At 42.7% G+C, this 23926-nt stretch overlaps 1 protein-coding gene and 1 long non-coding RNA gene across 2 annotated transcripts; one reads left to right on the top strand and one right to left on the bottom strand.

Annotated features, from left to right (window-relative positions):
* Window positions 1-881: 881 nt before the first annotated feature.
* Window positions 882-12838, top strand: LOC121857359 (gamma-aminobutyric acid receptor alpha-like; the record flags this gene model as incomplete). The annotated part of the gene is given in 7 exon segments (XM_042353368.1): window positions 882-964; window positions 1899-2033; window positions 7895-8047; window positions 9847-9980; window positions 10379-10498; window positions 11612-11818; window positions 12189-12838. Coding segments are annotated over 7 exon segments (1141 nt in total), but the record flags the coding sequence as incomplete, so codon positions are not given.
* Window positions 12839-13975: 1137 nt separating this feature from the next.
* On the bottom strand, window positions 13976-14424 carry LOC121857360. The gene is made up of 3 exons (XR_006087174.1): window positions 14368-14424; window positions 14168-14233; window positions 13976-14017 (listed from the first exon to the last, which is right to left on the bottom strand). It is a non-coding gene; the product is annotated as an uncharacterized LOC121857360 (long non-coding RNA).
* Window positions 14425-23926: the final 9502 nt, after the last annotated feature.

The following is a 23926-nucleotide window of genomic DNA, read 5'->3' on the forward strand; positions in this document are numbered from 1 at the left end:
ACAATATCCAGTGTATATAACAATGGTAAAATGGAAGGCAATTAGACCAGCCATATTATATCCAGTAATGTCCTCAATTTATTTTATTTATTTATTTATTTATTTTCATTTATATATTTAATTTATTTATTCATTTTTTATTTATTTTCTTATCATTTTGTCCTCTAAAGAACTCGTGAGGCAGATGTTCATGTAGTCACTAAAAAAAATATATCTATACAAAATTGTGTTGAAAAAAATATGACACACCGAACGAAGTATTTTAACAACCCTACCGAGACATCAGGAGTCGCAGTGTTCATTCTGAAATTTATCGGTCACCCCTCAGCCATCCCAGGAATCATGTGTAAAATACTTGAGAGTTTTCTTCTGACTTGGAATATTTTCTTATTTTATAAAAAAACTGTAGTTAATTTTTGTTTGATTAATGATTCGCAACGTTTAAATTGTTTTTGTTTTTTTTTTTCGAACAGAGAATCAAACACCTTGAACCTTAGTTGGTGAAGAAAGCAGAGATTTGATGAAAATTTTGAGTCTTAGTAAACATGAAATATATTTACCTCATTTAATTTACCCGAAATATATCATTCAAGTGGATTTATGAGATCTTTCCATTGTTTAATTTTTTTTTTCAAGAATTCGTTTTTTTTTCACATGTTTTTACAATAATTTCATAACAGATTTTTTTTACAATTTCATAACAGATTTTTTTACAATTTCATATTTTTTTTACAATTTCATAACAGATTTTTTTACAATTTCATATTTTTTTTTTTTACAATTTCATAACAGATTTTTACAATGTCATGACACAGTGTAAATGTTCCTGAGAGCAGTATAAGGAATCATTAGAGGTTTATAAAGGCATTATTCCCCGCCAGACTCACCATTAACGCCAACTGTCCCATGAACCTACATGACTTCCCCATGGACACCCAGCGCTGCCCCCTCAAGCTTGGGTCCTGTGAGTAACTTATGAGTAAATTTTGAGTCATGGTTGTGAGTAACTTGTGAGTAAATTATGCATAATGTTTGTCACTTATGAGTAACTTTTAAATAATGGTTGTGAGTAATGGTTGTAACTTATGAGTAACTTGTGAGTAACTGGTGTGGGCAGTTTATGAGTAAATTGTGAATAAATTATGCATAATATTTGTAACTTATGAGTAAGTTTTCAGTAATAGTTGTAACCTTTGGGTAAAGGTTATGAGTAAATTGTGATTAATGGTTGTGAGTAAATTGTGAGTAATGGTTGTGAATAAATTGTAAGTAAGGGTTGTGAGTAAATTATGAGTAATGGTTGTAACTTATGAGTAACTTTTGAGTAATGATTGTAACGTATGAGTAACTTTTGAGTAAAGGTTGTGAGTAAATTGTGAGTAATGAGTGTAACTTATGAGTAACTTTTGAGTAATGATTGTAACGTATGAGTAACTTTTGAGTAAAGGTTGTGAGTAAATTGTGAGTAATGAGTGTAACTTATGAGTAACTTTTGAGTAATAGTTGTGAGTAAATTGTGAGTAACGGTTGTAACTTATGGGTAAAGGTTGTCAGTAACTCCTTTAAGTAACTGTTGTAAGTAATGTTTTGAATTATGAGGATGATCTCATCTATATGGCAGGTGATTAAGGATGCTCAGTCAGTCAGCCATTCAGTCATCTAGTCATTCTTTCAGCCAGTCAGTCAGTCAGTCAGTCAGTCTTCACAGTCATAAGTCAATCAGTTAATGTACCAGTTAATTAAATCTATTTCATCTATATCTACTGAATTTAGTCAAGTACATTTAATCTATCTATCTATCTATCTATCTGTCTGTCTGTCTGTCTGTCTGTCTGTCTGTCTGTCTGTCTGTCTGTCTGTCTGTCTGTCCATCCATCAACTCCTCTCCTTCCCCACAGTCGCCTACACCACGCAGGATGTCATCTACAGGTGGAACGAGAATCGGCAGGTGGTGATTGCCTCAGACCTGATGCTCTCACAGTTCGACCTCATAGCCACACCCTCTGGCTTTGAGAACACCACGCGCAGGGCAGGTGTGTGGGGTGTGGCGTAGCTGTTTGGGGTGTGGGGTAGGTGTGTGTGTGTGTGGGGTGTATGTAAGTTTGGGGGGTAAGTGTGTGGGAGGTGTGTAGGGTATGTTTGTGAAGTGTGTGTCAGGTGTGGGGTGGGGTGTGAGGTAGGTGTGTGACTTGTAGAGTATGATAGGTGTATGTCAGGTGTTGTGGTGTGGGGGGGGAGGCTGGGTGGGGCAGGTGTGTGTGGGGGAAGTAGGTGTGCGTGGGGGGGAGGCTGGGTGTGGGGGGGATAGGTTTGTTAGATGTATGTGTTGTGGGGGGAGGTGTGGTAGGTGTTTCACATGTGTTGTAGGTGTATGTGTGTTACAGATATGTGGTAGGTAAGGTTTGACAGGTGTAGCAGTTGTGTGTATAATAAGTGTGTGACAAATGTGTGACAGGTGTATGTGAAAGGTAGAGAGTAAACCTGTGTTAAAATTGCTAAAAAATGTCGATATGGAACTAGAACAATTAATGTATATATTACTAGATTAGAGTACATGTATTTAACGGTATTAACCTTGGTATTTACTGGTATTAACATTGGTATTTACTGGTATTAACCTTGGTATTTACTGGTATTAACCTTGGTATTTACTGGTATTAACTTTGGTATTTACTGGTATTAACATTGGTATTTACTGGTATTAACAGTGGTATTTACTGGTATTAACATTGGTATTTACTGGTATTAGCATTGGTATTTACTGGTATTAACCTTGGTATTTACTGGTATTAACCTTGGTATTTACTGGTATTAACCCTGGTATTTACTGGTATTAACCTTGGTATTTGCTGGTATTAACCTTGGTATTTACTGGTATTAACCTTGGTATTTACTGGTATTAACCTTGGTATTTACTGGTATAAACCTTGGTATTTACTGGTATTAACCTTGGTATTTACTGGTATTAACTTTGGTATTTACTGGTATTAACATTGGTATTTACTGGTATTAACAGTGGTATTTACTGGTATTAACATTGGTATTTACTGGTATTAACCTTGGTATTTACTGGTATTAACATTGGTATTTACTGGTATTAACCTTGGTATTTACTGGTATTAACCTTGGTATTTACTGGTATTTGGTATTTACTGGTATTAACCTGGTATTAACCTTGGTTTACTGGTATTAACCTTGGTATTTACTGGTATTAACATTGGTATTTACTGGTATTACATTGGTATTTACTGGTATTAACCTTGGTATTTACTGGTATTAACCTTGGTATTTACTGGTATTAACCTTGGTATTTACTGGTATTAACATTGGTATTTACTGGTATTAACCTTGGTATTTACTGGTATTAACCTTGGTATTTACTGGTATTAACCTTGGTATTTACTGGTATTAACCTTGGTATTTACTGGTATTAACTTTGGTATTTACTGGTATTAACCTTGGTATTTACTGGTATTAATCTTGGTATTTACTGGTATTAACCTTGGTATTTACTGGTATTACCCTTGGTATTTACTGGTATTAACATTGGTATTTACTGATATTAACATTGGTATTTACTGGTATTAACAGTGGTATTTACTGGTATTAACCTTGGTATTTACTGGTATTAACCTTGGTATTTACTGGTATTAACAGTGGTATTTACTGGTATTAACATTGGTATTTACTGGTATTAACATTGGTATTTACTGGTATTAACCTTGGTATTTACTGGTATTAACCTTGGTATTTACTGGTATTAACATTGGTATTTACTGATATTAACATTGGTATTTACTGGTATTAACAGTGGTATTTACTGGTATTAACATTGGTATTTACTGGTATTAACATTGGTATTTGTTAATTTGAGATAAGTAAAACAAAATACCCTCAGTATATTAACCTTACTTCAAATTATCATATCACCTGACTGAAAATAAATGGTAACATGACACGGTCCCTGAATCCAAAAGGGTCGACTTAGGGCACCTTGCTTCACTATCTTCACCCCTATAACTTGTTAATGTAGAGGTCAGTGTCATTATTCAATTAAGAAAGGGGGGAGGGGGGAGGGGGCAGGCGGTCTTTTTTCAGGGGTGTTTTGAGGGACATCAGTTTCACCTTGTCAGTTTAACAGGTAAAAAATTTGGGGTAAACTTAAAAATTTCAGGAATGTAATAGATATTTATGGTCTATTAAATCACACACACACACACACACACACACACACACACACACACACACACACACACACACAGCACCAACATTATTATTGACATTTCATTAGTGTTTGTCCCCTGAGAGAGTCTACACAGGTAAGATCTCTTCATTAACTTCCTTTGGTTGCTCCATCACGATATTACCTGCAATTATATAAGGATAGTAATTAACTAACTAATTTTTGTCTGTCGGCTCTATTTAATTATCAATATTTTGGTTTGTCGGGAATAATTGATACTTTTGATGCTGTTATACGAAGGTTTTAATGGTAACCTGATCAAATGGGACCCAGTCTTTATAGGCCCCGGTTCTAATTGGGTTCTAATGGGCTCCAGTTCTAATTAGCCCTGGTTCTAATTGGGCCCCGGTTCTAGTGGGCCCCAGTTCTAATGGGTCCCGGTTCCCATAATTTGGTTTTCAGGGTGCTTCGGGGCCCAGTAGGACTTGGGCCTATTTGATCTGGGGCCCATTTGACCTGAAGTCGTCACACACACACACACACAGAGTTCCTCAAATACCTGTATTTCTCATTACCTCGTCAAGAAATATGTGGCCGTGTCATCATTACGATCCCCTGCTTACCTGGGCAGTGATGGAAGGAGGGCGGGAGTGACTGTGAGGGGAGGGAGGAGAAGAGAGGGTGAGTGAGTGGGGGAGGAGGATGGAGAGAAGTAGAAAGGGGGAGAAGGGATGGAAGGAGTGATAGAGATAAGAGAAGAAATGATTGAGAAAGGGAAGAAGAAGGAGGTAACTGGGTTCATCGTGTCCTGGTATTATGATGTTATTTTATTTTCAGTCTTAATATCTATTCATCCATAGGAGTTATTTAAATATATTGTATCCATATTTATCTCAAATTCCTATGTTTTTATTCACATTTATTAATACCTCAATCCAGAGTTATCCATAGTTGTATATATTGTTCTATTTTACCTATATTTATCCATGGTATCTCTATATATCCATAATATCCACATTTATCCACATGTATAACAAGTATCCCTAGTACAGTACCCACACATAGCCGTCAGTGGGGAAGGGTGCCGCTCAGTTAAGGGGACAATTATAGTAACTTTTATACATCGCTCACGTGAGAGTCAACCAGCTAGTGTGCTTCAGGTGTCAGTCAGTAACGTCGATGGTAAGACACACCTGATTCTCTGTAAGTGTTAGTATTTGTCATATTATCGTTACGGAAGGCAAGAAGTGGGTTACTGTTAGGTTAGGTTAATATTCTTAAAGTTTTGCCTACCTTGAGTGCATGTTGGTGCCACAGTATCTATTGACCCAATACTCGTGAAGTCACAGAACAATCACCGTAATTTACGTCTCAACTTCATAACAGTATTTTATTAATTTCCTTGACCTTATATTCGTGATATGAAACATTAGCCGTTGTATGATGTTTATACTAAGACAGATGGTATTATCGCCGTAGTCTTATAAAATGGTTAAACATTATTGGAACAGCAAAAGCAGCGTCCATATCAGTTACTGTATATCATAGTTGGAGCTGTGTGGTAGCCCGTCTTCCTGTGTGTAAACAACAGGTGTGTACAGGTGAATGATGTCATCTGGTCAGAGAAGGTGAGCGAGAAAGTACAACTTGTGTATTCATTTTTTCGTTTCAGTTAACGTTTTGTGTTTTTCGTGTTTGTATCGACGAAAAGTTTGTGTCCAGCATAAGTCCTAATTTCCTGCTCATCTCCGCCATGTTTGTTCCGATCGTTGCTCTAATTTGTTCCCGAATCAGCGAGTTAAATCACGAGGCTCAACACGAGCTACTGTACAGTACCGGTTGTCTGGCTGTGACAATTGGCTACCAGTTTACAGGGCGACAGGCGCCGGTGCGAATTGATCTTATTCACACCAGGGTCGTTAGTTGTTTATCATTAATTTCTTATCTCCTTACACACACACACACACACACACACACACACACACACACACATATATATATATATATATATATATATATATATATATATATATATATATATATATATATATATATATATATATATATATATATATATATATATATATATATATATATATATATATATATTCAGACTTGCGTACGTACAAGGATTGTTAAACTTTTTTGTTAATTGTCATTGTTATTTGTCAAAATTTCTGGCCATGGGGGACGCGCTAGCAGCTGTTTGTTGACAAATTCGAACTCGCCTGAAGCTTAGAGTCCAAACCAAGTGTTATGTATATCATTCAGGTTATAAACTCCACCCCGCCTACCGCCCACCTCACACCCTCGCCCGCCCCCACAGGGATATACTCCACCTTGATGGCGTCGTTCCACCTCCGCCGTCGGATGGGATACTTTGTGATACAGGTGTACGCCCCTTGTGTCCTCATCAACGTGCTCTCGTGGGTCGCCTTCTGGATCAACCGCGAGGCCACCTCAGACCGCGTGGCCCTCGGTAAGACAAAAGATAATTAACAAACAAAAAACAAAAAGAAGGGGCGCGGCGGCCGAGAGGACTTAGTACTCACCTCTTAACCCAAAGGTCACTGGTTCGAACTCCACGACTGGCCACTGAGTGAGGCGCCACCCAGTCGACCCATCTGCAGAATGGGTAGCAAATTATAGTCTTGGAGAAGGAATAGTCTTAGAGTGCAGTGCCAGCCACATTGCCCCCTTGTGTACCGAAGACTTCAGTGTGCTATATCCACATTGCTCCTAACAGGCCTCTGGGACCCACGTTAATGACAGGAATAATACTTGCTGATGTTTGTAAGTTTGATTTATTCACCATAAAGTCTCAGTCCTCTCGCGCCAGTGAAGAACAACGAGTTCTCTCGGTGGATGTAGGTGACCCCAGCGCTACCTGACCCCGCCCCAGGTAGGTGAGAGCTGCCACACTCCACCTGACAGTCGGTGTTTGGTAATCAATGTGTTGATCCGTGTTGCGTGCCCCTTTACCTTCTCGTTGATGAAAATTAAATGCTTACGTAAACTGAGCTTGGCATGTACCCTTTGTCCCCCCTGCGTCCTCCCCGGTGGTATGGCGCCACACACAGACCAGATGACCGCACCCTTTACCGTAGAACCCGAGGTAAACTAAAAGACAAGTCACGCTCAGACACAAGCTTATATGTGCACTGTGACCATCCAGAGAAAAAGTCGCCTTTTTTAATACCTCTGGCCATATTTTTTAAGATGGTAGTTGAAGTTTGATAGTGCTTACTGTGTACAACACCACGCTGACGTACAGTACCTGCCGTTCAGTGCACCCAGAACCCGTGCAGTAATATGTTGTCTTGATCATTACAGTCTATCATTGTAATGCTCATATATTTTTTCGATGTGATTTTGTAATGCATGATGCAATTCTTCCTCCCCATCGCACTCTTGCCAACCCTCACCACAATGGTTGCGTATGACTGGCTGGTCGTTTGCTGCGCTGCTGTTTGCTGCTGCTGCTGCTGCCAATGCCACGTCCTCTGCTACTCCTCTCGGCTGATTTCCCTGTTGGTTACGGCTTCTCTACTGACGCTACCGAATGCACGATTCCTACTGCTGCCTTTGCTGATCAAAATACTGGGTACTACGCCGTTCCTGCTACTGCTGCTACTGGCGATGCTACGGGCTCCTGTTGCTCCTGACGATGCTGCGTCCTGTTGGTGGTGATGGTATGTCTCTGCTGGACAGGGGAGTTCTCAACCCTGCTGGCCAGCTTCCACCTACAGCGCCACATGGGTAACTTCATGATCACGGTGTATGGGCCGTGTGTCCTGCTGGTGGTGCTCTCCTGGGTGTCGTTCTGGCTCAACAGAGAGGCCACCTCCGACCGTATCTCTCTAGGTAAGTCCCCGAGCCTGGTAGGTCCCAAGCCCGGTAAGTCCCCGAGCCCGGTAAGACCCCGAGCCCGATAAGACCTCGAGCCCGGTAAGTCCCCGAGGCCGGTAAGTCCCCGAGGCAGGTAAGTTCCCAAGCCCGGTAAGTCCTTTAGCCCCGTAGGTCCCCAAGGCCGGTAAGACCTCGAGTCCCGTAGGTCCCCAAGGCCGGTAAGACCTCGAGTCCGGTAAGTTCTTGACTTTTGTAACCTCTCTGTCTTGTGCCTTTATCAGTCCTCGAAGCATTACTTCTAGTAATTCTTTGAACCTTGATAAGCTGTCGACCTAAAGTTCTAATCTTAAGTAAGTTCCCCAACCTCAGAAAATCACCAAACTTGGTAAGTCTAATAATCTACCAAGTCCCTGAGTCGATAACCTCCGACTCTACTAACCCCCGACTCTACTAACCCCTGACTCTACTAACCCCTGACTCTACTCTACTAACCCCTGACTCTACTAACCCCCACTAACCCTTAGACTCTACTAACCTCAAGGACCTCGACTCTACTAACCCCCCGACTCTACTAACCCTCGACTTACTAACCCCGACTCTACTAACCCCGACTCTACTCTACTAACCCCCGACTCTCTACTAACCCCCGACTCTACTAACCCCTGACTCTACTAACCCCGACTCTATTAACCCCTGACTCTACTAACCCTGACTCTACTAACCCCCGACTTACTAACCCCGACTCGCTAACCTCTGACTCCTACTAACCTCCGACTCTACTAACCTCCGACTCTACTAACCTGACCCTACTAACCTCCTGATTCTACTAACCCTGACCTCTACTACTCTACTAACTACTAACTTCCCATTAACCTCCTGATTCTACTAACCTCCGACTCTACTAACCTCCTGATTCTACTTCAACCCCTGACTCTACTTGTTAACCTCCTGACCCTACTAACCCCTGACTTACTAACCCCTCCGACTAACCGACTAACCTCCGACTCTACTAACCTCCAACCTCTAACCTCCGACTCTACTAACCTCCTGATTCTACTTCACTAACCCCTCTCACTAACTTCCCGACTGCATTAACCCCTGACTCTACTAACCCCTAACTCTACTAACCCCCGACTCTACTAACCCCCCTGACTCTACTAACCCCTAACCCCCCTGACTCTCTACTAACCCCTCAAGGACTCTACTAACCCCTTCACACCTTCTACTAACCCCCCGATTCTCTACTCTACTCAACTGACTCTATTAAGAACTCAATTTCTACTAACCCCCGACTCTACTAAACCCTGACTACTAACCCCTGACCTTCTAACCCTGACTCTACTAACCCCTGACTCTGACTCTACTAACCCTCTATCATACAACCCCTGACTCTACTACAACTTGACTTACCCCGACTCTACTAACCCCCGACCTACTAACCCTGACTCTACTAACCCCCGACCCCCAACCCCTGACTCTACTTTAACTTCCCCTAACTCTCATTTAACCCGACTCTACTAACCCCTACTACCCCTGAACCCTGACTACTAACCTCATTTCTACTAACCCTGACTCTACTAAACCTGACTCTATCAGGATCCAGACCTGTTAAAACCTGTGCTGCCTTTAAACATTTTTTTAATTAATTTTTAGTTCCTTGGACATGACTGATATATAATTTGTATTTACTTATTATCATCTGTCTCATTAATTAACTAACTGGTAATTATACTGCCACCACCCAACCAGGTCTCACACAACATAAATATGGCCACCGGATTCAACCTCTTTTTATATCGACCACCGTCCTCCAGGTATAACGACGGTGCTGACGATGACTTTCTTGGGGCTGGAGGCGAGGACTGACCTGCCGAAGGTGCCCTATTCTACCGCCCTTGACCTTTTTGTGTGGCTCTCCTATGGGTTCATCTTCGCAACCATCATCGAGGTTTGTCATAGTTTATCCTAATATTTTTAAGCCGTTTTCTTTGGTGTAGTAATGAGATTGTTTTCTTTGATGTAGTGGCGGTTCCTATGTTAAATTTCTCCAAAATATCTGTAAATTTGTTTAATCTCTCTCTATCTTTTTCTTTATGTCCCTCCGTTTCTCCCCGCCCCTCTCTGTCTCTGTCTCTCTACTCTCTTTTTCATTGTCTCTCTCTCTCTCTCTACATTTGTCTCTCTCTACATATATCTCTCCCGATATCTCCACCTATCTCCCACTCTGTTTCTCCATCCATCATTGTTTTCTCGTTCTCTTCCCTGTTGCAACTCTCTCTTTCTTATTACATTGAAGTTCTTTCCCTTCCCTTTTCTTTCCCTGTTAACTATTTCTCCCTCCCACAGTTCGCCTTCGTGCACGTCTTCACAAAGGTCGGGTCTGGTGAGGTCTACCTGTCGGAGGCCAGCTCAGAGTTCGACTCAGATGAGGAAGAAGAGGAGGATGACGAGGAACCAGATACGGAGGTGAGATGTGACTCTTGAGCCGGATATGTAGTGTGTGTGTGTGGCAGGTGTGTGTGTTGTGACTTTCATTGTTAGTACAGGGGAAACTGGAGAACCTGGATAAAACCTGCGATGTAGAGTCACACTGGATAGCACTCAATGTTATATCTTTAGGCCATTGTACTCACCACCCATCCAAGACGCCCTCACCATCAACCTTCACTTGGCTCCTGGGTACTGAGTGTATCTACTTGCCCCAGTGGAAGATGCAGGGTCTGGCGGGAGCGGGAGCAAGTGGGTACCGGTTGTTGGTGGTGCTGTACACGCTGGACTATGCTATATCTCACACCCATTAAAACTGGAGAAGGATAAGAAAGCGCAGGTAGTAGATGGTCACCACTGACGAGAGTTGTGTGACCGCCCCCAGGCACTAGACACCCAGCCACCACCCAGGCTTCATCCAATAGCTTGTTATTTTCTTTTACTATTTAATTCTTGGCCTAATTTATAAAAAACAAAAATTATGTTGGGGACCCGACAAGGCATCAGAGACCCGAGGCGACAACAGCAGAAATTTGTTTTGTCCACACACACACACACACACACACACACACACACACACACACACACACACACACACACACACACACACACACACACACACACACACACACACACACACACACACACACACACACACACACACACACACACACACACACACACACACACACACACACACACACACACACACACACACACACAACACACACACACACACACACACACACACACACACACACACACACACAACACACACACACACACACACACACCCACACACACCACACACAACACACACACACACACACACACACACACACACACACACACACACACACACACACACACACACACACACACACATCACACACACACACACACACACACATCACACACACACACACACACACACACACACACACACACACACACACACACACACACAGCACTGACCGCCCTACTTACGCGGTAAAATCCTAACAAACGTCGCGTTGGATATTTTTAAGAAATATCATTCTGTACATTTATGTTGTATTTACAGGAGAATACAGCCGTCTCTCTTGCCCCCAGCCTGTAGCAGTGTGCATGACGGTGACTCAGAGGGGCCTGGCTGGGTCCCCTTCAACGGGGCCCAACGGTGTGGGAACCTCAAAACCCAGGGCATCCCTCACTATGGGGTCCAAGTCGTCCTTCTTCACCAGGCTGGCCAGGCTGTGTGGCAGAGGCGGCAAGGGAAGCACACCGGCCACTCCTGTCAACACCATAGACCATCTCAAGGTGGGAGAGACTGTGTACAGCCCGCAGACCTTAGATCACTAACAATCGTGACAAACAGACCACAGACACCTTAAGATGAGAGGGACATGAGACTATTCTCATACAGACCACAGACCTTATAAATCATAAACCATTTCAAGGCAAGAATAGACCGTAGAAAGGGAAGAATAGAGGTTATATTCTCTTATGCCACAGACCATAAACCACTTCATCGTGTGTGGGAGGTACAGACCCAGACCATGTATGATAGAGACGTAGATGATTCTATAATATAGTTACTATGTGATAAAGAGGGATGAAAGGAGACAGGTTTACTTATAATGGATTAAAGGAAATATTTAATGCTTTACTGATGGGGAAGACTTTGCAGAAGGCGCGGAGGGCTGAGCAGCGGCGCCAGCAGGCGGTAGCGGCGGCAGTGGCAGCGGTTGTAAAAGAGGAAGAAGAAGAGGAGGAGGCACGTCGCTGGAATCAAGGCCGACGGAGCAAGAAGAAGACCACCACCACCACCACCACCACCACCACCACCACCACCACCAACAAGCTCCTGCAGATGAACTCAGTCTCCAACATAGACGAGATCTCCAGAGTGCTCTTTCCTCTCTCCTTCCTCTGCATCAACTTCCTCTACTGGTACACCTTCCTCTCCTACAACCCCTGGCCTCAGAATTACCTGTAGACCAGTAGTGACTTGTGTTATGGGAACTATTTCCTCGTAAATCAGGTAAATCCCACCATAGACACGACTTGTAGCATTTAAGAACCAACGTTAACACTTAACTATTTTCTCCCAACATTGCTTATAACATTTCAGGACTAATTGTCTCTTAATAAAGACTAATCACTTCTTGTCAGCTCTGGGTTACAACAGGTCACACTCAATGGTAAAACAGACAGACATATCAGATATATTTCCTTAACTATAATAAGATTTACAACACTTCCAGGAGTTAGCAGACAACAAATAATATCCCTCTCAGTACACGTCCACCTACACCCAGGGCTACCCAGCACACGTCACCACACCAGGACACCACAGTACACGTCCACCTACACCCAGGACTACCCACAGTACACGTCCACCTACACCCAGGACTACCCACAGCACACGTCCACCCACACCCAGGACTACCCACAGTACACGTCCACCTACACCCAGGGCTACCTACAGCACGTCCACCCCACCCAGGACACCAGACACGTCACCCACACCCGGCCACAGTACACGTCCACCTACACCCGGGGCTACCCACAGTACACGTCCACCCACACCCAGGACTACCCACAGTACACGTCCACCTACACCCAGGGCTACCAGCACACGTCCACCTACACCCAGGACTACCAGTACACGTCCACCCACACCCAGGACTACCCACAGTACACGTCCACCTACACCCAGGACTACCCACAGTACACGTCCACCTACACCCAGGACTACCCACAGTACACGTCCACCTACACCCAAGACTACCCACAGTACACGTCCACCTACACCCAGGACTACCCACAGTACACGTCCACCTACACCCAGGGCTACCCACAGTACACGTCCACCTACACCCAGGACTACCCACAGTACACGTCCACCTACACCCAGGACTACCCACAGTACACGTCCACCTACACCCAGGACTACCCACAGCACACGTCCACACCCACACCCAGGATCACCCACAGTACACGTCCACCCACACCCAGACTACCCACAGCACATCCACTCTACAATCGGACTACCCACAGCACACGTCCACTCCACACCAAGGACTACCCCACAGCACACTGTCCACTCCACACCCAGGGCTACTCCACAGTATACGTCCACCCACACCTAGGGACCACACACACAGCACACACCCACCCACACCCAGGACTACCCACAGCACACACGTCCACCCACACCCAGGATCACCCACAGCACACGTCCACCCCACACCCATGACTACCCACAGCACACGTCCACCCACACCAGGACTACCCACAGTACACATCCACCCACACCCAGGGGATTCACCCACAGCACACGTCCACCCACACCTAGGACTCACGCACAGCACACGTCCACCCCACACCCAGGACTCACCCACAGCACACGTCCACCCACAACCAGGATCACCAGCACACGTTCACCCCACACCCAGGTTGCCACCCACAGCACACGTCCACCCACACCCAGGACTACCCACAGCACACGTCCACCTACACCCAGGACACCCACAGCACACGTCCACCCACACCCAGACCACCCACAGCACACGTCCACCCACAACCAGGATCACACCCACAGCACACGTCCACCTACACCCGGGGCTACCCACAGTACACGTCCACCTACACCCACACGTCCACCTACACCCAGGACTACCCACAGTACACGTCCACCTACACCCAGGACTACCCACAGTACACATCCACCTACACCCAGGGCTACCCACAGTACACGTCCACCTACACACCAAGGACTACCCACAGTACACGTCCACCTACACCCAGGGCTACTCACAGTACACGTCCACCTACACCCAAGACTACCCACAGTACACGACCACCTACACCCAGGGCTACCCACACTTCCTCTCCTTCCACAACAAGACATGTACAGTAGTGTGTGTACTTGAGTCATCCGTCTACACCTCGAGCACAGTATAGCCTCAGTAGTGCTGCAGAACACACTTAAGGTAAACGCTGTCACTATCAACCGCTCCGTCCTCTTTGTTGTAGATATGTGAAACAAATTCGTGCCACTGGTAACCAAGATCCAAGTGAAGAGATTCGTAAGGTAATGAGTTAATTGATTTTGAATAAGAACGACACATCTGATCACTGTAGTTTCGGCACAGTTTGTTTTATGGCAACTGTTTCTGTGTTGTAGTTTAAGTGAAAAAAGTTAGATACGAGCCTAAAACTACTGAGGACGAGTGACATATTAAGGTATATTCCTCTTAAGGATCAGTAGTTATATAATACCAAGGATGAATAACGCTACTGTAATTAATGCCACAATGTAGTTCAAAATATCGTTGAGAATGTAACATGATCACCTGAACCATGTCACGTGTCCTAGCTGAAGTGTGGAGAAGTCGCCATGAAGTAATGATCAATTGAGACATTAGGGTGACGTCACCTAATAGCTGACCAGTTACTTAGTGGTCAAGGTATTTAGATGTTTGCTCTCAATGAGGGTGAAGACGAAGCTCTCCAGTTTGTTTAGAACTGCACCAAGGGATTCCCGTCCCACTGAACACAACTCCTGATGTTCCGTGGAAACTTAAGGGACCCGACCCATCGTAGACACACGACCACGACAAGTTGTCACACATTGTAAATATCTTGAAGACGATAAATAAATGGAATCATAAATTATATGATGTCTATAACAATTTTAAAATAAAGCAATTTAGTTCAGTAGCACCAGAGAACATAGTATTTATTGTAAATACATAGATAAATATATACATACATACATACACAGTATATACATGCAAGATATAATAGTGTTCATTAGCAGGTAAAATGTAATGTTTTACTTTAAGTTTTCGACGCTTGAAGAACATGAAGCCTGAATACGCTTGTTTAGGGTATATATATATATATATATATATATATATATATATATATATATATATATATATATATATATATATATATATATATATATATATATATATATATATATATATATATATATATATATATATAATTTTTGTGAAATACCTCTCATTAATGTTAGGTGTTACAGGAGGGACATGTTTGACGGTACTGTATGACCAGGTCCTCCCTCGTGTAAACACTGGCGACTGGTGTACTGTGCTACACCGACCTTCATGGATCGTCAACCTGGTAAATTAAGAGATGGTCTCTGACTATCGCCGGATAACAATTCTTAGGGTTTTATCTAAGCCTTTTACTGTGAAAAATGGATCCCCTAGGCCGTGCGGCTCGTTAGAGGCAGTGTGGATACAGCACACGGCAGACTAAGGCGTTGGTACACAAGGCGGCAGGGAGGCGACACAACACCCACCGCCTTTCAGTTCCTCCCTGTAAAGGTGGGTGCCCATTCTACAGCTGGATTGAATGGGGGGCTCCCTGCTCAGTAGCCTGTCAAGACTCGAACTGGCGATCATTGGGTCATGAAGCGAGTGCTTTATCCACTCAGCCGTAGGTCGAATCAAAAGAAAGACTGCATTCTATAGATGTAAGGACTGTGTAATGAAAGTGATAGTGAGGGGTCATCTCTTGAGCCTATCACTAAGTAATCATACATACTACTTACTCGAATTCATAAATATATATTCATACGTATACATACAGAGACGTACACATATAAATGTATATTCACACGTAGGGAGATGTATTGATGTAGTGGCAGTAGTTGAGAGATATGACTGTGTCGTGACGCCAACCAACAAATGTAAACAAATAAGTATATGTGATCAGACATCATTAAGGTTGTACGTCACGATGATCTTACTGTGTACAAGAGAGCCCCGACACCCAGGCTGTGATTGAAAGAAGCGTATGACGTCATGTTTGGAAAACAGATTAAACAAACCAAACAAACTTAACCTATCGAAACTTTTTGGGTCGATAAGTTCGTTTTGTTTGGTTGGTGTTTGTGTGTCATCCTAACACCAAACACCCCAGCCACTCACTGCCTGGCTCTCGCTGGCCTCAGCTGTACACAACTAAGAACAATAACAACCCTGAATCCGGATTCTCGAAGATTCGCTCGACAAACTCCGCCCGACATCTCCTCCATGTTAGAGGAAGAGCCCCAGTAATTTCGACGAACTTATGATTGTGATCTTTGGGCCGCAGCTTAACTGAGCCGCTAGCGGTGTCTCACACCCCATAGACGGAAGTGTTGCTCCTATGAAACTTCGGGGATCCGGATTTTGCTTGTTAGTCCAGATAAATATATTTTAATTTATGAATAGATCGATAGACAGGCAATATTTGGCCAACTTTTAACTATTAGAAGGGTGATAGATAGATTGATAGATAGATAGGTCAGGTTGAACGATTCCTACGTTATAGAACAGAAGATGGTGTAACTATATAAAGTTTGATAGATAGACGATGGCGCCAACCAGACTGTAACTTGTTCACGACACGTTTAGGACTCGTTGAAGACACGATAAAGACACGTTTTGTCAGTGACTGAGGTTTTATTTTTGCAGTGTATTGTGTTAAGGGTTGAGTGTTAGTGTCCAGGATAATAAACACTGTGTCTGAGGGGTGATGGTTTTATTGTCACGACTCTCTCTCTCTCTCTCTCTCTCTCTCTCTCTCTCTCTCTCTGTTTAATTTGTCTGACTGTCTGTCCTCGTCTATCAGATTATTGAATAATTTGCATAAAATATTGAGAATCGTCTTAAAAATGTGTATAAAATATTTATGTTCAAAACAGCAAGTGTACACACACACACCCACACACGCACATGTAATTATGTGTGTTAAACTTTACAGCTTCATAAATAAATGATACGTTTAATTTTTTTAACCAAACTTGCAATAAGGACGTAGTTAGAATAATTGATTCAAGTTAAATATTGTATTTTATTATTATAATTTGACAATGAATTTTCTGTCTCTCCATAGCTCATGTATTAACTAAGTACTGCATTTTTATTGATAAACCACAATTGTATATCTTCATTATTCAATTTACAAAACATTAAAACTTCTGAAACAATATTATTCACTCAGTAGAACATGCAACTGTCAGGGGAAAAAATATGAGAGGAACATTATAACAAATAAAAACGTATGGTGACAAGCGTTCAATTATTTTACTATCCGGCCGAGAGATGGAGCTCATGGCGCTCATGGAAATGCAAAAACAGTCTGTGGCAACTGTTGTGTCCATAGCGTGAGGCAAACATTGTCGTTTGACTCGTCTTCTTAATGTTAAATATTTTTGGTTGAGGGAAGGTGTGCCGAGCCTCTCCGCCTTATATGGTTCCTTTTCATTTGTGTATTCCAAGTGGACTTACTGACTATATACAGCATGAAACTACTTGAACGTTATAGTCTGACAAAAGGTGACGGTGATGTCTGGATTTTCCGATGGCGTCATACACAAGAGCAAGGCCCGGGCTTCTTTGAGGTATGTACAATCCTTAAAAAATAGGAAGTGGGTACTAGCCAGGAATTCCCGGCTTGACGGACTGGAGCCTATGTAGCCGGGATGTTAACTAAAGTTGTTAGCAGGGCCGTAACCAGCCCAGGGCAATGGCTGAATTTACCCCCCACCACTAACCTATCCAGTGTAGCAGTTGTACAGCTGTTCTGCTAGAGTAATCTTTTCGTTTTGTTTTCTTCCTTTGGAAAAATATTTTAAAAAATTCATAGGCTCTTTGGCGCCCCCCCTTACCTTGGCGCCCAGGGCGGCTGCCCCTTCTGCCACCCACTTGGTACGCCCCTGGTCGTTAGGTTTGATTCTTGGTAAAACTGCAGTTTCATTACCATTTTGTTTTTTACCAGAATTCTAGGTTTCTCCGATGGTATTTGGTGTGATTCGTTCGAATTAAAAAAAACTAACCAAATTGGGAGTAAAGTTGCAATAATACCTGGTGTGGTAATTATTTAGATCTTGACTGTTGCTAGTTTGGCGGACAAATTTGGACTCATTTTGCTCAATATTTGACGCTTAATGCAATGGGGATAGTCTCTTGTGGAAACGGTAAAAAAAAATCGGTAGAATTTTAATTTCGTACAACTATGGAATCTGCGATCTTTAACACGTGCAATAGATATATCTCACCATTCTGACTAACTTTCATTCTATACACTTCCGTTACAAGTGAATAATAATGAACCTAATAGAACCTAACCAACCAAAGAAACCTACCAAACCTTACCTAACTTCCTAGACGGGGGCCAACCCTCTGCCATATTAAAGAGAAAGTGCATATTTTGATACCTGGTACCAATGCAAGCAACTTGGTTGACGCGTCATGGTGTAATTTTACGTTTTTTGTGGACGTGGAGCGTTGGTTATAAACAAAGTGAACAGGTGACAGGTGCTCCTGTACATGATATTAACAAGAGAATAAAACACATCTAATATCTCTGGTATTTGACATTTACGAGGTAAGTATCATAGAACAAAAGAGTCATATAATTATTCGATATTTATATTGCAAATGCCAAAATCCCCGAATGAGATGGTTGTACTACATAACTAAAATAATACCGTTTTTTTTATTCAACTTCCGAGTTGAGAATCACGAAGATATTTTTTTTTACGTTACTACGACCATTTCCCATTGAAAAGCAACAAATCATAAACTTACCAATCATAACCTAACCTACCCTAACATAACCTAACAAATGAATGTTAGTTACAGGCCTAGCAAGGTTATCCTAAAACTATCTTTCGCTTGTGAGGCCTGACTTGGATTATGCCCACCCGGGCAGAGGTCTTTGACCCACATCGGGGCCTGGGGGGCGAAAATGTAATACTACTACTACTACTACTACTACTACTAATAATAATAATAATAATAATAATAATAAAATAGTAATAATAATTCAGATAAGTAAAAATTTATAATAAAAATAAAATAAAATAATAATGATAATAATAATAATAATAATAATAATAATAATAATAGACAAAAATAAAAAAAAAGATCAATAGTGAGAAACATTATATGTATGTTGTGTTGTCAATAGTAAGAGAAACAATTGAGACCCTGCAATTGTGTGTAAATGAGGCAGAAAGTCAGATCAGCAACCTGGGACTTGGTCACAATTTTTGTGATGCCATATGGCAGCAGGGTCTACCATTAGACAACACATTATGCTTCCAATATCTTCCCAGGCGGTAGTACCTCCCTACTATCTACTACCTCAAAGGTACTTAAACTATCCGACCAGGAACGAACTCTTAGCAATGGTTTTTAATTTAGACAAATTTAGATTTAGGCGCGAGATAGGCAAACGCTGGTTTGGAAATAGAGTAGTGGATGAGTGGAACAAGTTCCCAAACATCGTCATTAACTCGAACACGCTGGATAGCTTCAATTATAGGTTGGACGGATATATGAGCGATAGGCGTTGGATTTAAACGGGACAGATCAGAATGGGCCAACAGACCCGCTGCAGTTTCCTTCATTTTTATGTTCTTATGTTCTAACCTAACCTGAGTCACACAGTGAAGTCATAGAGTGGCTGGGTGGAGAACAATACCATCTTCAGTCGATAAATTTCCCCGCTGACAAAAACTTCTCAAATCAGAAGTTGAGAAAACACGCTTCCCCCCCCAAAATAAAAAACTATCTCCATTGCTTAAGCATCAAATGATGAGCAAAATGAGACCAAAAATGTCCGCCAAATTAGCAACAGTCAAGATCCAAATATTAGTCCCTTGTTCTTTGAGTTATTTTGGTATTTTGGTTTGATAAAGATTCGGTAGAGTACAACCACAGAAGGTCTGTCATTGTGGAATTCTGTGACAGAACTCTATAACGAGTTGAGACAAGTTATAAGTAGCTATGGAAGTCTGCCATCCAAATATTACCATTTTCTTTTATTAGAAATATAAACCATTTTCTCTTATAAGGATAAACTTTAACAGACGTTTTTTATTTATGAATTCTTTAAAATCAAGGCTATTACTACCTCGGTACCAACCCAGGTTAAACCATCAATTCCTTTTAACATAAGAATCAGGTGGTAGTAGGTAGTAGGCAGCTACCAAACAGGGAGGTACTACCACCTGGGAAGATACTAGAAGCATAATGTGTTGTCTAATGGTAGACCCTGCTGCCATATGGCATCACAAAAATTGTGACCAAGTCCCAGGTTGCTGATCTGACTTTCTGCCTCATTTACACACAATTGCAGGGTCTCAATTGTTTCTCTTACCATTGACAACACAACATACATATATTGTTTCTAACTTTTGATTTTTTTTTTGTCTTTCTTTATGGTTCTTTATTATTATTATTATTATTATTATTATTATTATTATTATTATTATTATTATTATTATCATTATTATTATTATTATTATTATTATTATTATTATTATTATTATTATTATTATTATTATTATTATTATTATTATTATTATTATTATTATTATTATTATTATTATTATTATTACATTTTCGTCCCCTCAGGCCCCGGTGTGGGTCAGTGACCTGTGCCCGGGTGGGCTAATCCCCGTAAAAAATAAATAAATAAATAAAAAATAAATAAAAAATAAGCATAGCCGGTGTACTAAAATAACTAATTTGAGGACCGAGTCCTCGTCTGTAGCCAGTACCTTAAGGCTGACGTGTTGTTAGTGAAGGAAGATCTATTCATAACTTACATTACACGGTTGGTTTATAAGAATCTGTGTGTGTTTTATATTCCGGTGAATAGGTAAATATATATCTTGTGTAGAATTTTCCGGGAGTTGATAAATATTAACAAAAAATATATATTATTCAAGGCAATGTTCCCCCCCCCCCGATCTGTTTTCTTCCTTGTGAATTTTGGAGGCAGTTGGTCACTCAACAGCCGTTTTCTCAGTCGTTCGAGAGCTACTGCAGGTGAACACGTTCGGGAGCTATTTCCCACACGAATGGGCTTATTAAACAGTAACTTACTTTTGAATACTATAAATACCTTTTAAACTGCGTCAGCAACTCTCTAACTACCAATCTTAATTGACTCAATGAGTGATTGTTTTTTTTTTACTGGTCCTGGAATCGCTTGTATTCATGCACTGTTTACATACAATGTAAGTACACGTGCGCTGTATAAGTAGATGAAGTTGGTAGATAGATAGATGAGTTAGATGGAGAAAAATAAAGTAGACAGTGAGAAAGAGAGAAGTGAAAACTACTAAAAGTAGAAGAGCAAACTTTTTATCAGATAGTGAGAGAGAAAGTAGAAAGAGAGAGAAAGCGTGAGATAACCTTTCATTATGGGGTCTTAACACGTGTCTCTGTGTAATGGGACAAAATCGTGTTGCACTGGAAATGTGGTAAGTGTTCATTACAGAAATTAGCTTCCTATTATTTTCCTATGTAAGATTCGACTTATTGACTGGGTTAAGAGTTATTGAGTCTCTCTCTCTCTCACACACACACACACACACACACACACACACACACACACACACACACACACACATCGCCTTATATACGATTGCGCTCATATGTGCACCTTCACTACCTCACTATACTGATGTCAGCTGTACCTTCACTCTAACTTAAGTGTGATACTCTCATGAGACGTAACTCAAGTGTGATATTCTGATGAGACGTAACTTAAGTGTGATATTCTGATGAGACGTAACTTAAGTGTGATATTCTGATGAGACGTAACTTAAGTGTGATATTCTGATGAGACGTAACTTAAGTGTGATATTCTGATGAGACGTAACTTAAGTGTGATATTCTGATAGGACGTAACTTAAGTGTGATATTCTGATGAGACGTAACTTAAGTGTGATATTCTGATGAGACGTAACTTAAGTGTGATATTCTGATAGGACGTAAGTGTGATACTGTGATATTTTCCTTTTAATTTTCTTTGTACTTCCCTTTCTCCTCCACATTATCTTACGGGATGCAGTTGTTCTAATTGATGACCCCCACAGGTGTGTTGATGACCAGCACACCCGTCATCATCATCAGGGAGGTATCACACAAGACTAATACTTTTACTTCCACTTGTTTATCTTACATTATCACTCTCCAGGTAAGTTGATAGTTGAATTATATGGACTTTATATCTACCACCAATGTCCTGTTGTTGTAGAGTGTTGACAGGTTATAACACCACAGTCAGGAAGGATGGTAATGGAGGGTGTGTGAGGACTGACTGTTGTTATGTAGTTGGTAATTCTTGTTGCTACCCTTGCTTTCCCCCCGCCATCCTCACCCGTCGACACCCTCATCCGTCGAACATTCTCACTTCATGCCACCCTCACCCGTCGAACATCCTCACTTCCTTCCCAACCTCAGTCCTCACCCGTCGAATATTCTCACTTCCTGCCACCCTCACCCGTCGAACATCCTCACTTCCTGCCACCCTCATCCGTCGACACCCTCACTTCCTGCCACCCTCACCCGTCGACACCCTCACTCTCTGCCACCTTCAGCCGTCGACACCCTCACCCGTCGACACATCTTCACTTCCTGCCACCTCACCTGTCGATTATCGTCCTAATCCCTGCCACCCCACCCATCGACACCCACCCCTCTGCCACCTTCAGCCGTCGACACCCTCACCCGCTGCCACCCTCACTGCCGACACCCTCACCCTGTCGACACCTCACTTCCTACACCCCTCACCCGTCGACACCCCTCACTTCCTGCCAATCTTCACCCGTCGACACGTCCTTAATCCCTGCCACCTCACCCATCGACACCCTCTCCTCTGCCACCTTCATCCGTCGACACCCCTCACTCTCTGCCACCTTCAGCTGTCGACACTCACCTGCTACACCTCACCTGCTGACACTCTCACCCGTCGACACCTTCACCTGCTGCCACCTTCACCCGCCGACACGTCCTTAATCCCTGTCGACACCTCACTTTCCGCTGACACCTGCTACACACCCTCACCCGCTCGTCGACACCTCACTTCCTGCCACCTCATCCCTCGATGTCTCCTTGCCACCCTCACCCGTCGACACCCTCACCTCTGCCACCTTCACCTGTCGACACCTTCACCCGCTGCCACCCTCACCCGTCGACACGTCCTTAATCCCTGCCACCTCACCCGTCGACACCCTCACTCTCTGCCACCTTCAACCGTCGACACCCACTCATGCCAATTCTCACCCTACCCTCGACACCTTCTGCTCACTTTCATTCGTCGACACTCCTTGCTGCCACCCTCATCCGTCGACACGTCCTTAATCCCTGCCACCCTCACCCGTCGACACCCTCACTCTCTGCCACCTTCAGCCGTCGACACCCTCACTCGCTGCCACCCTCACCCGTCGACACCCTCACCCTCTGCCACCTTCACCCGTCGACACCTTCACCCGCTGCCACCCTCACCCGTCAACACCCTCACTCTCTGCCACCCTCACCCGCCGACACCCTCACCCGTCGACACCCTCACAATTACAGTACTTGTGTGAATGGTTGTTGT

Source organism: Homarus americanus, unplaced genomic scaffold (genome assembly GCF_018991925.1).
Source record: "Homarus americanus isolate GMGI-L3 unplaced genomic scaffold, GMGI_Hamer_2.0 scaffold26025, whole genome shotgun sequence".
Classification (NCBI taxonomy): domain Eukaryota; kingdom Metazoa; phylum Arthropoda; class Malacostraca; order Decapoda; family Nephropidae; genus Homarus; species Homarus americanus.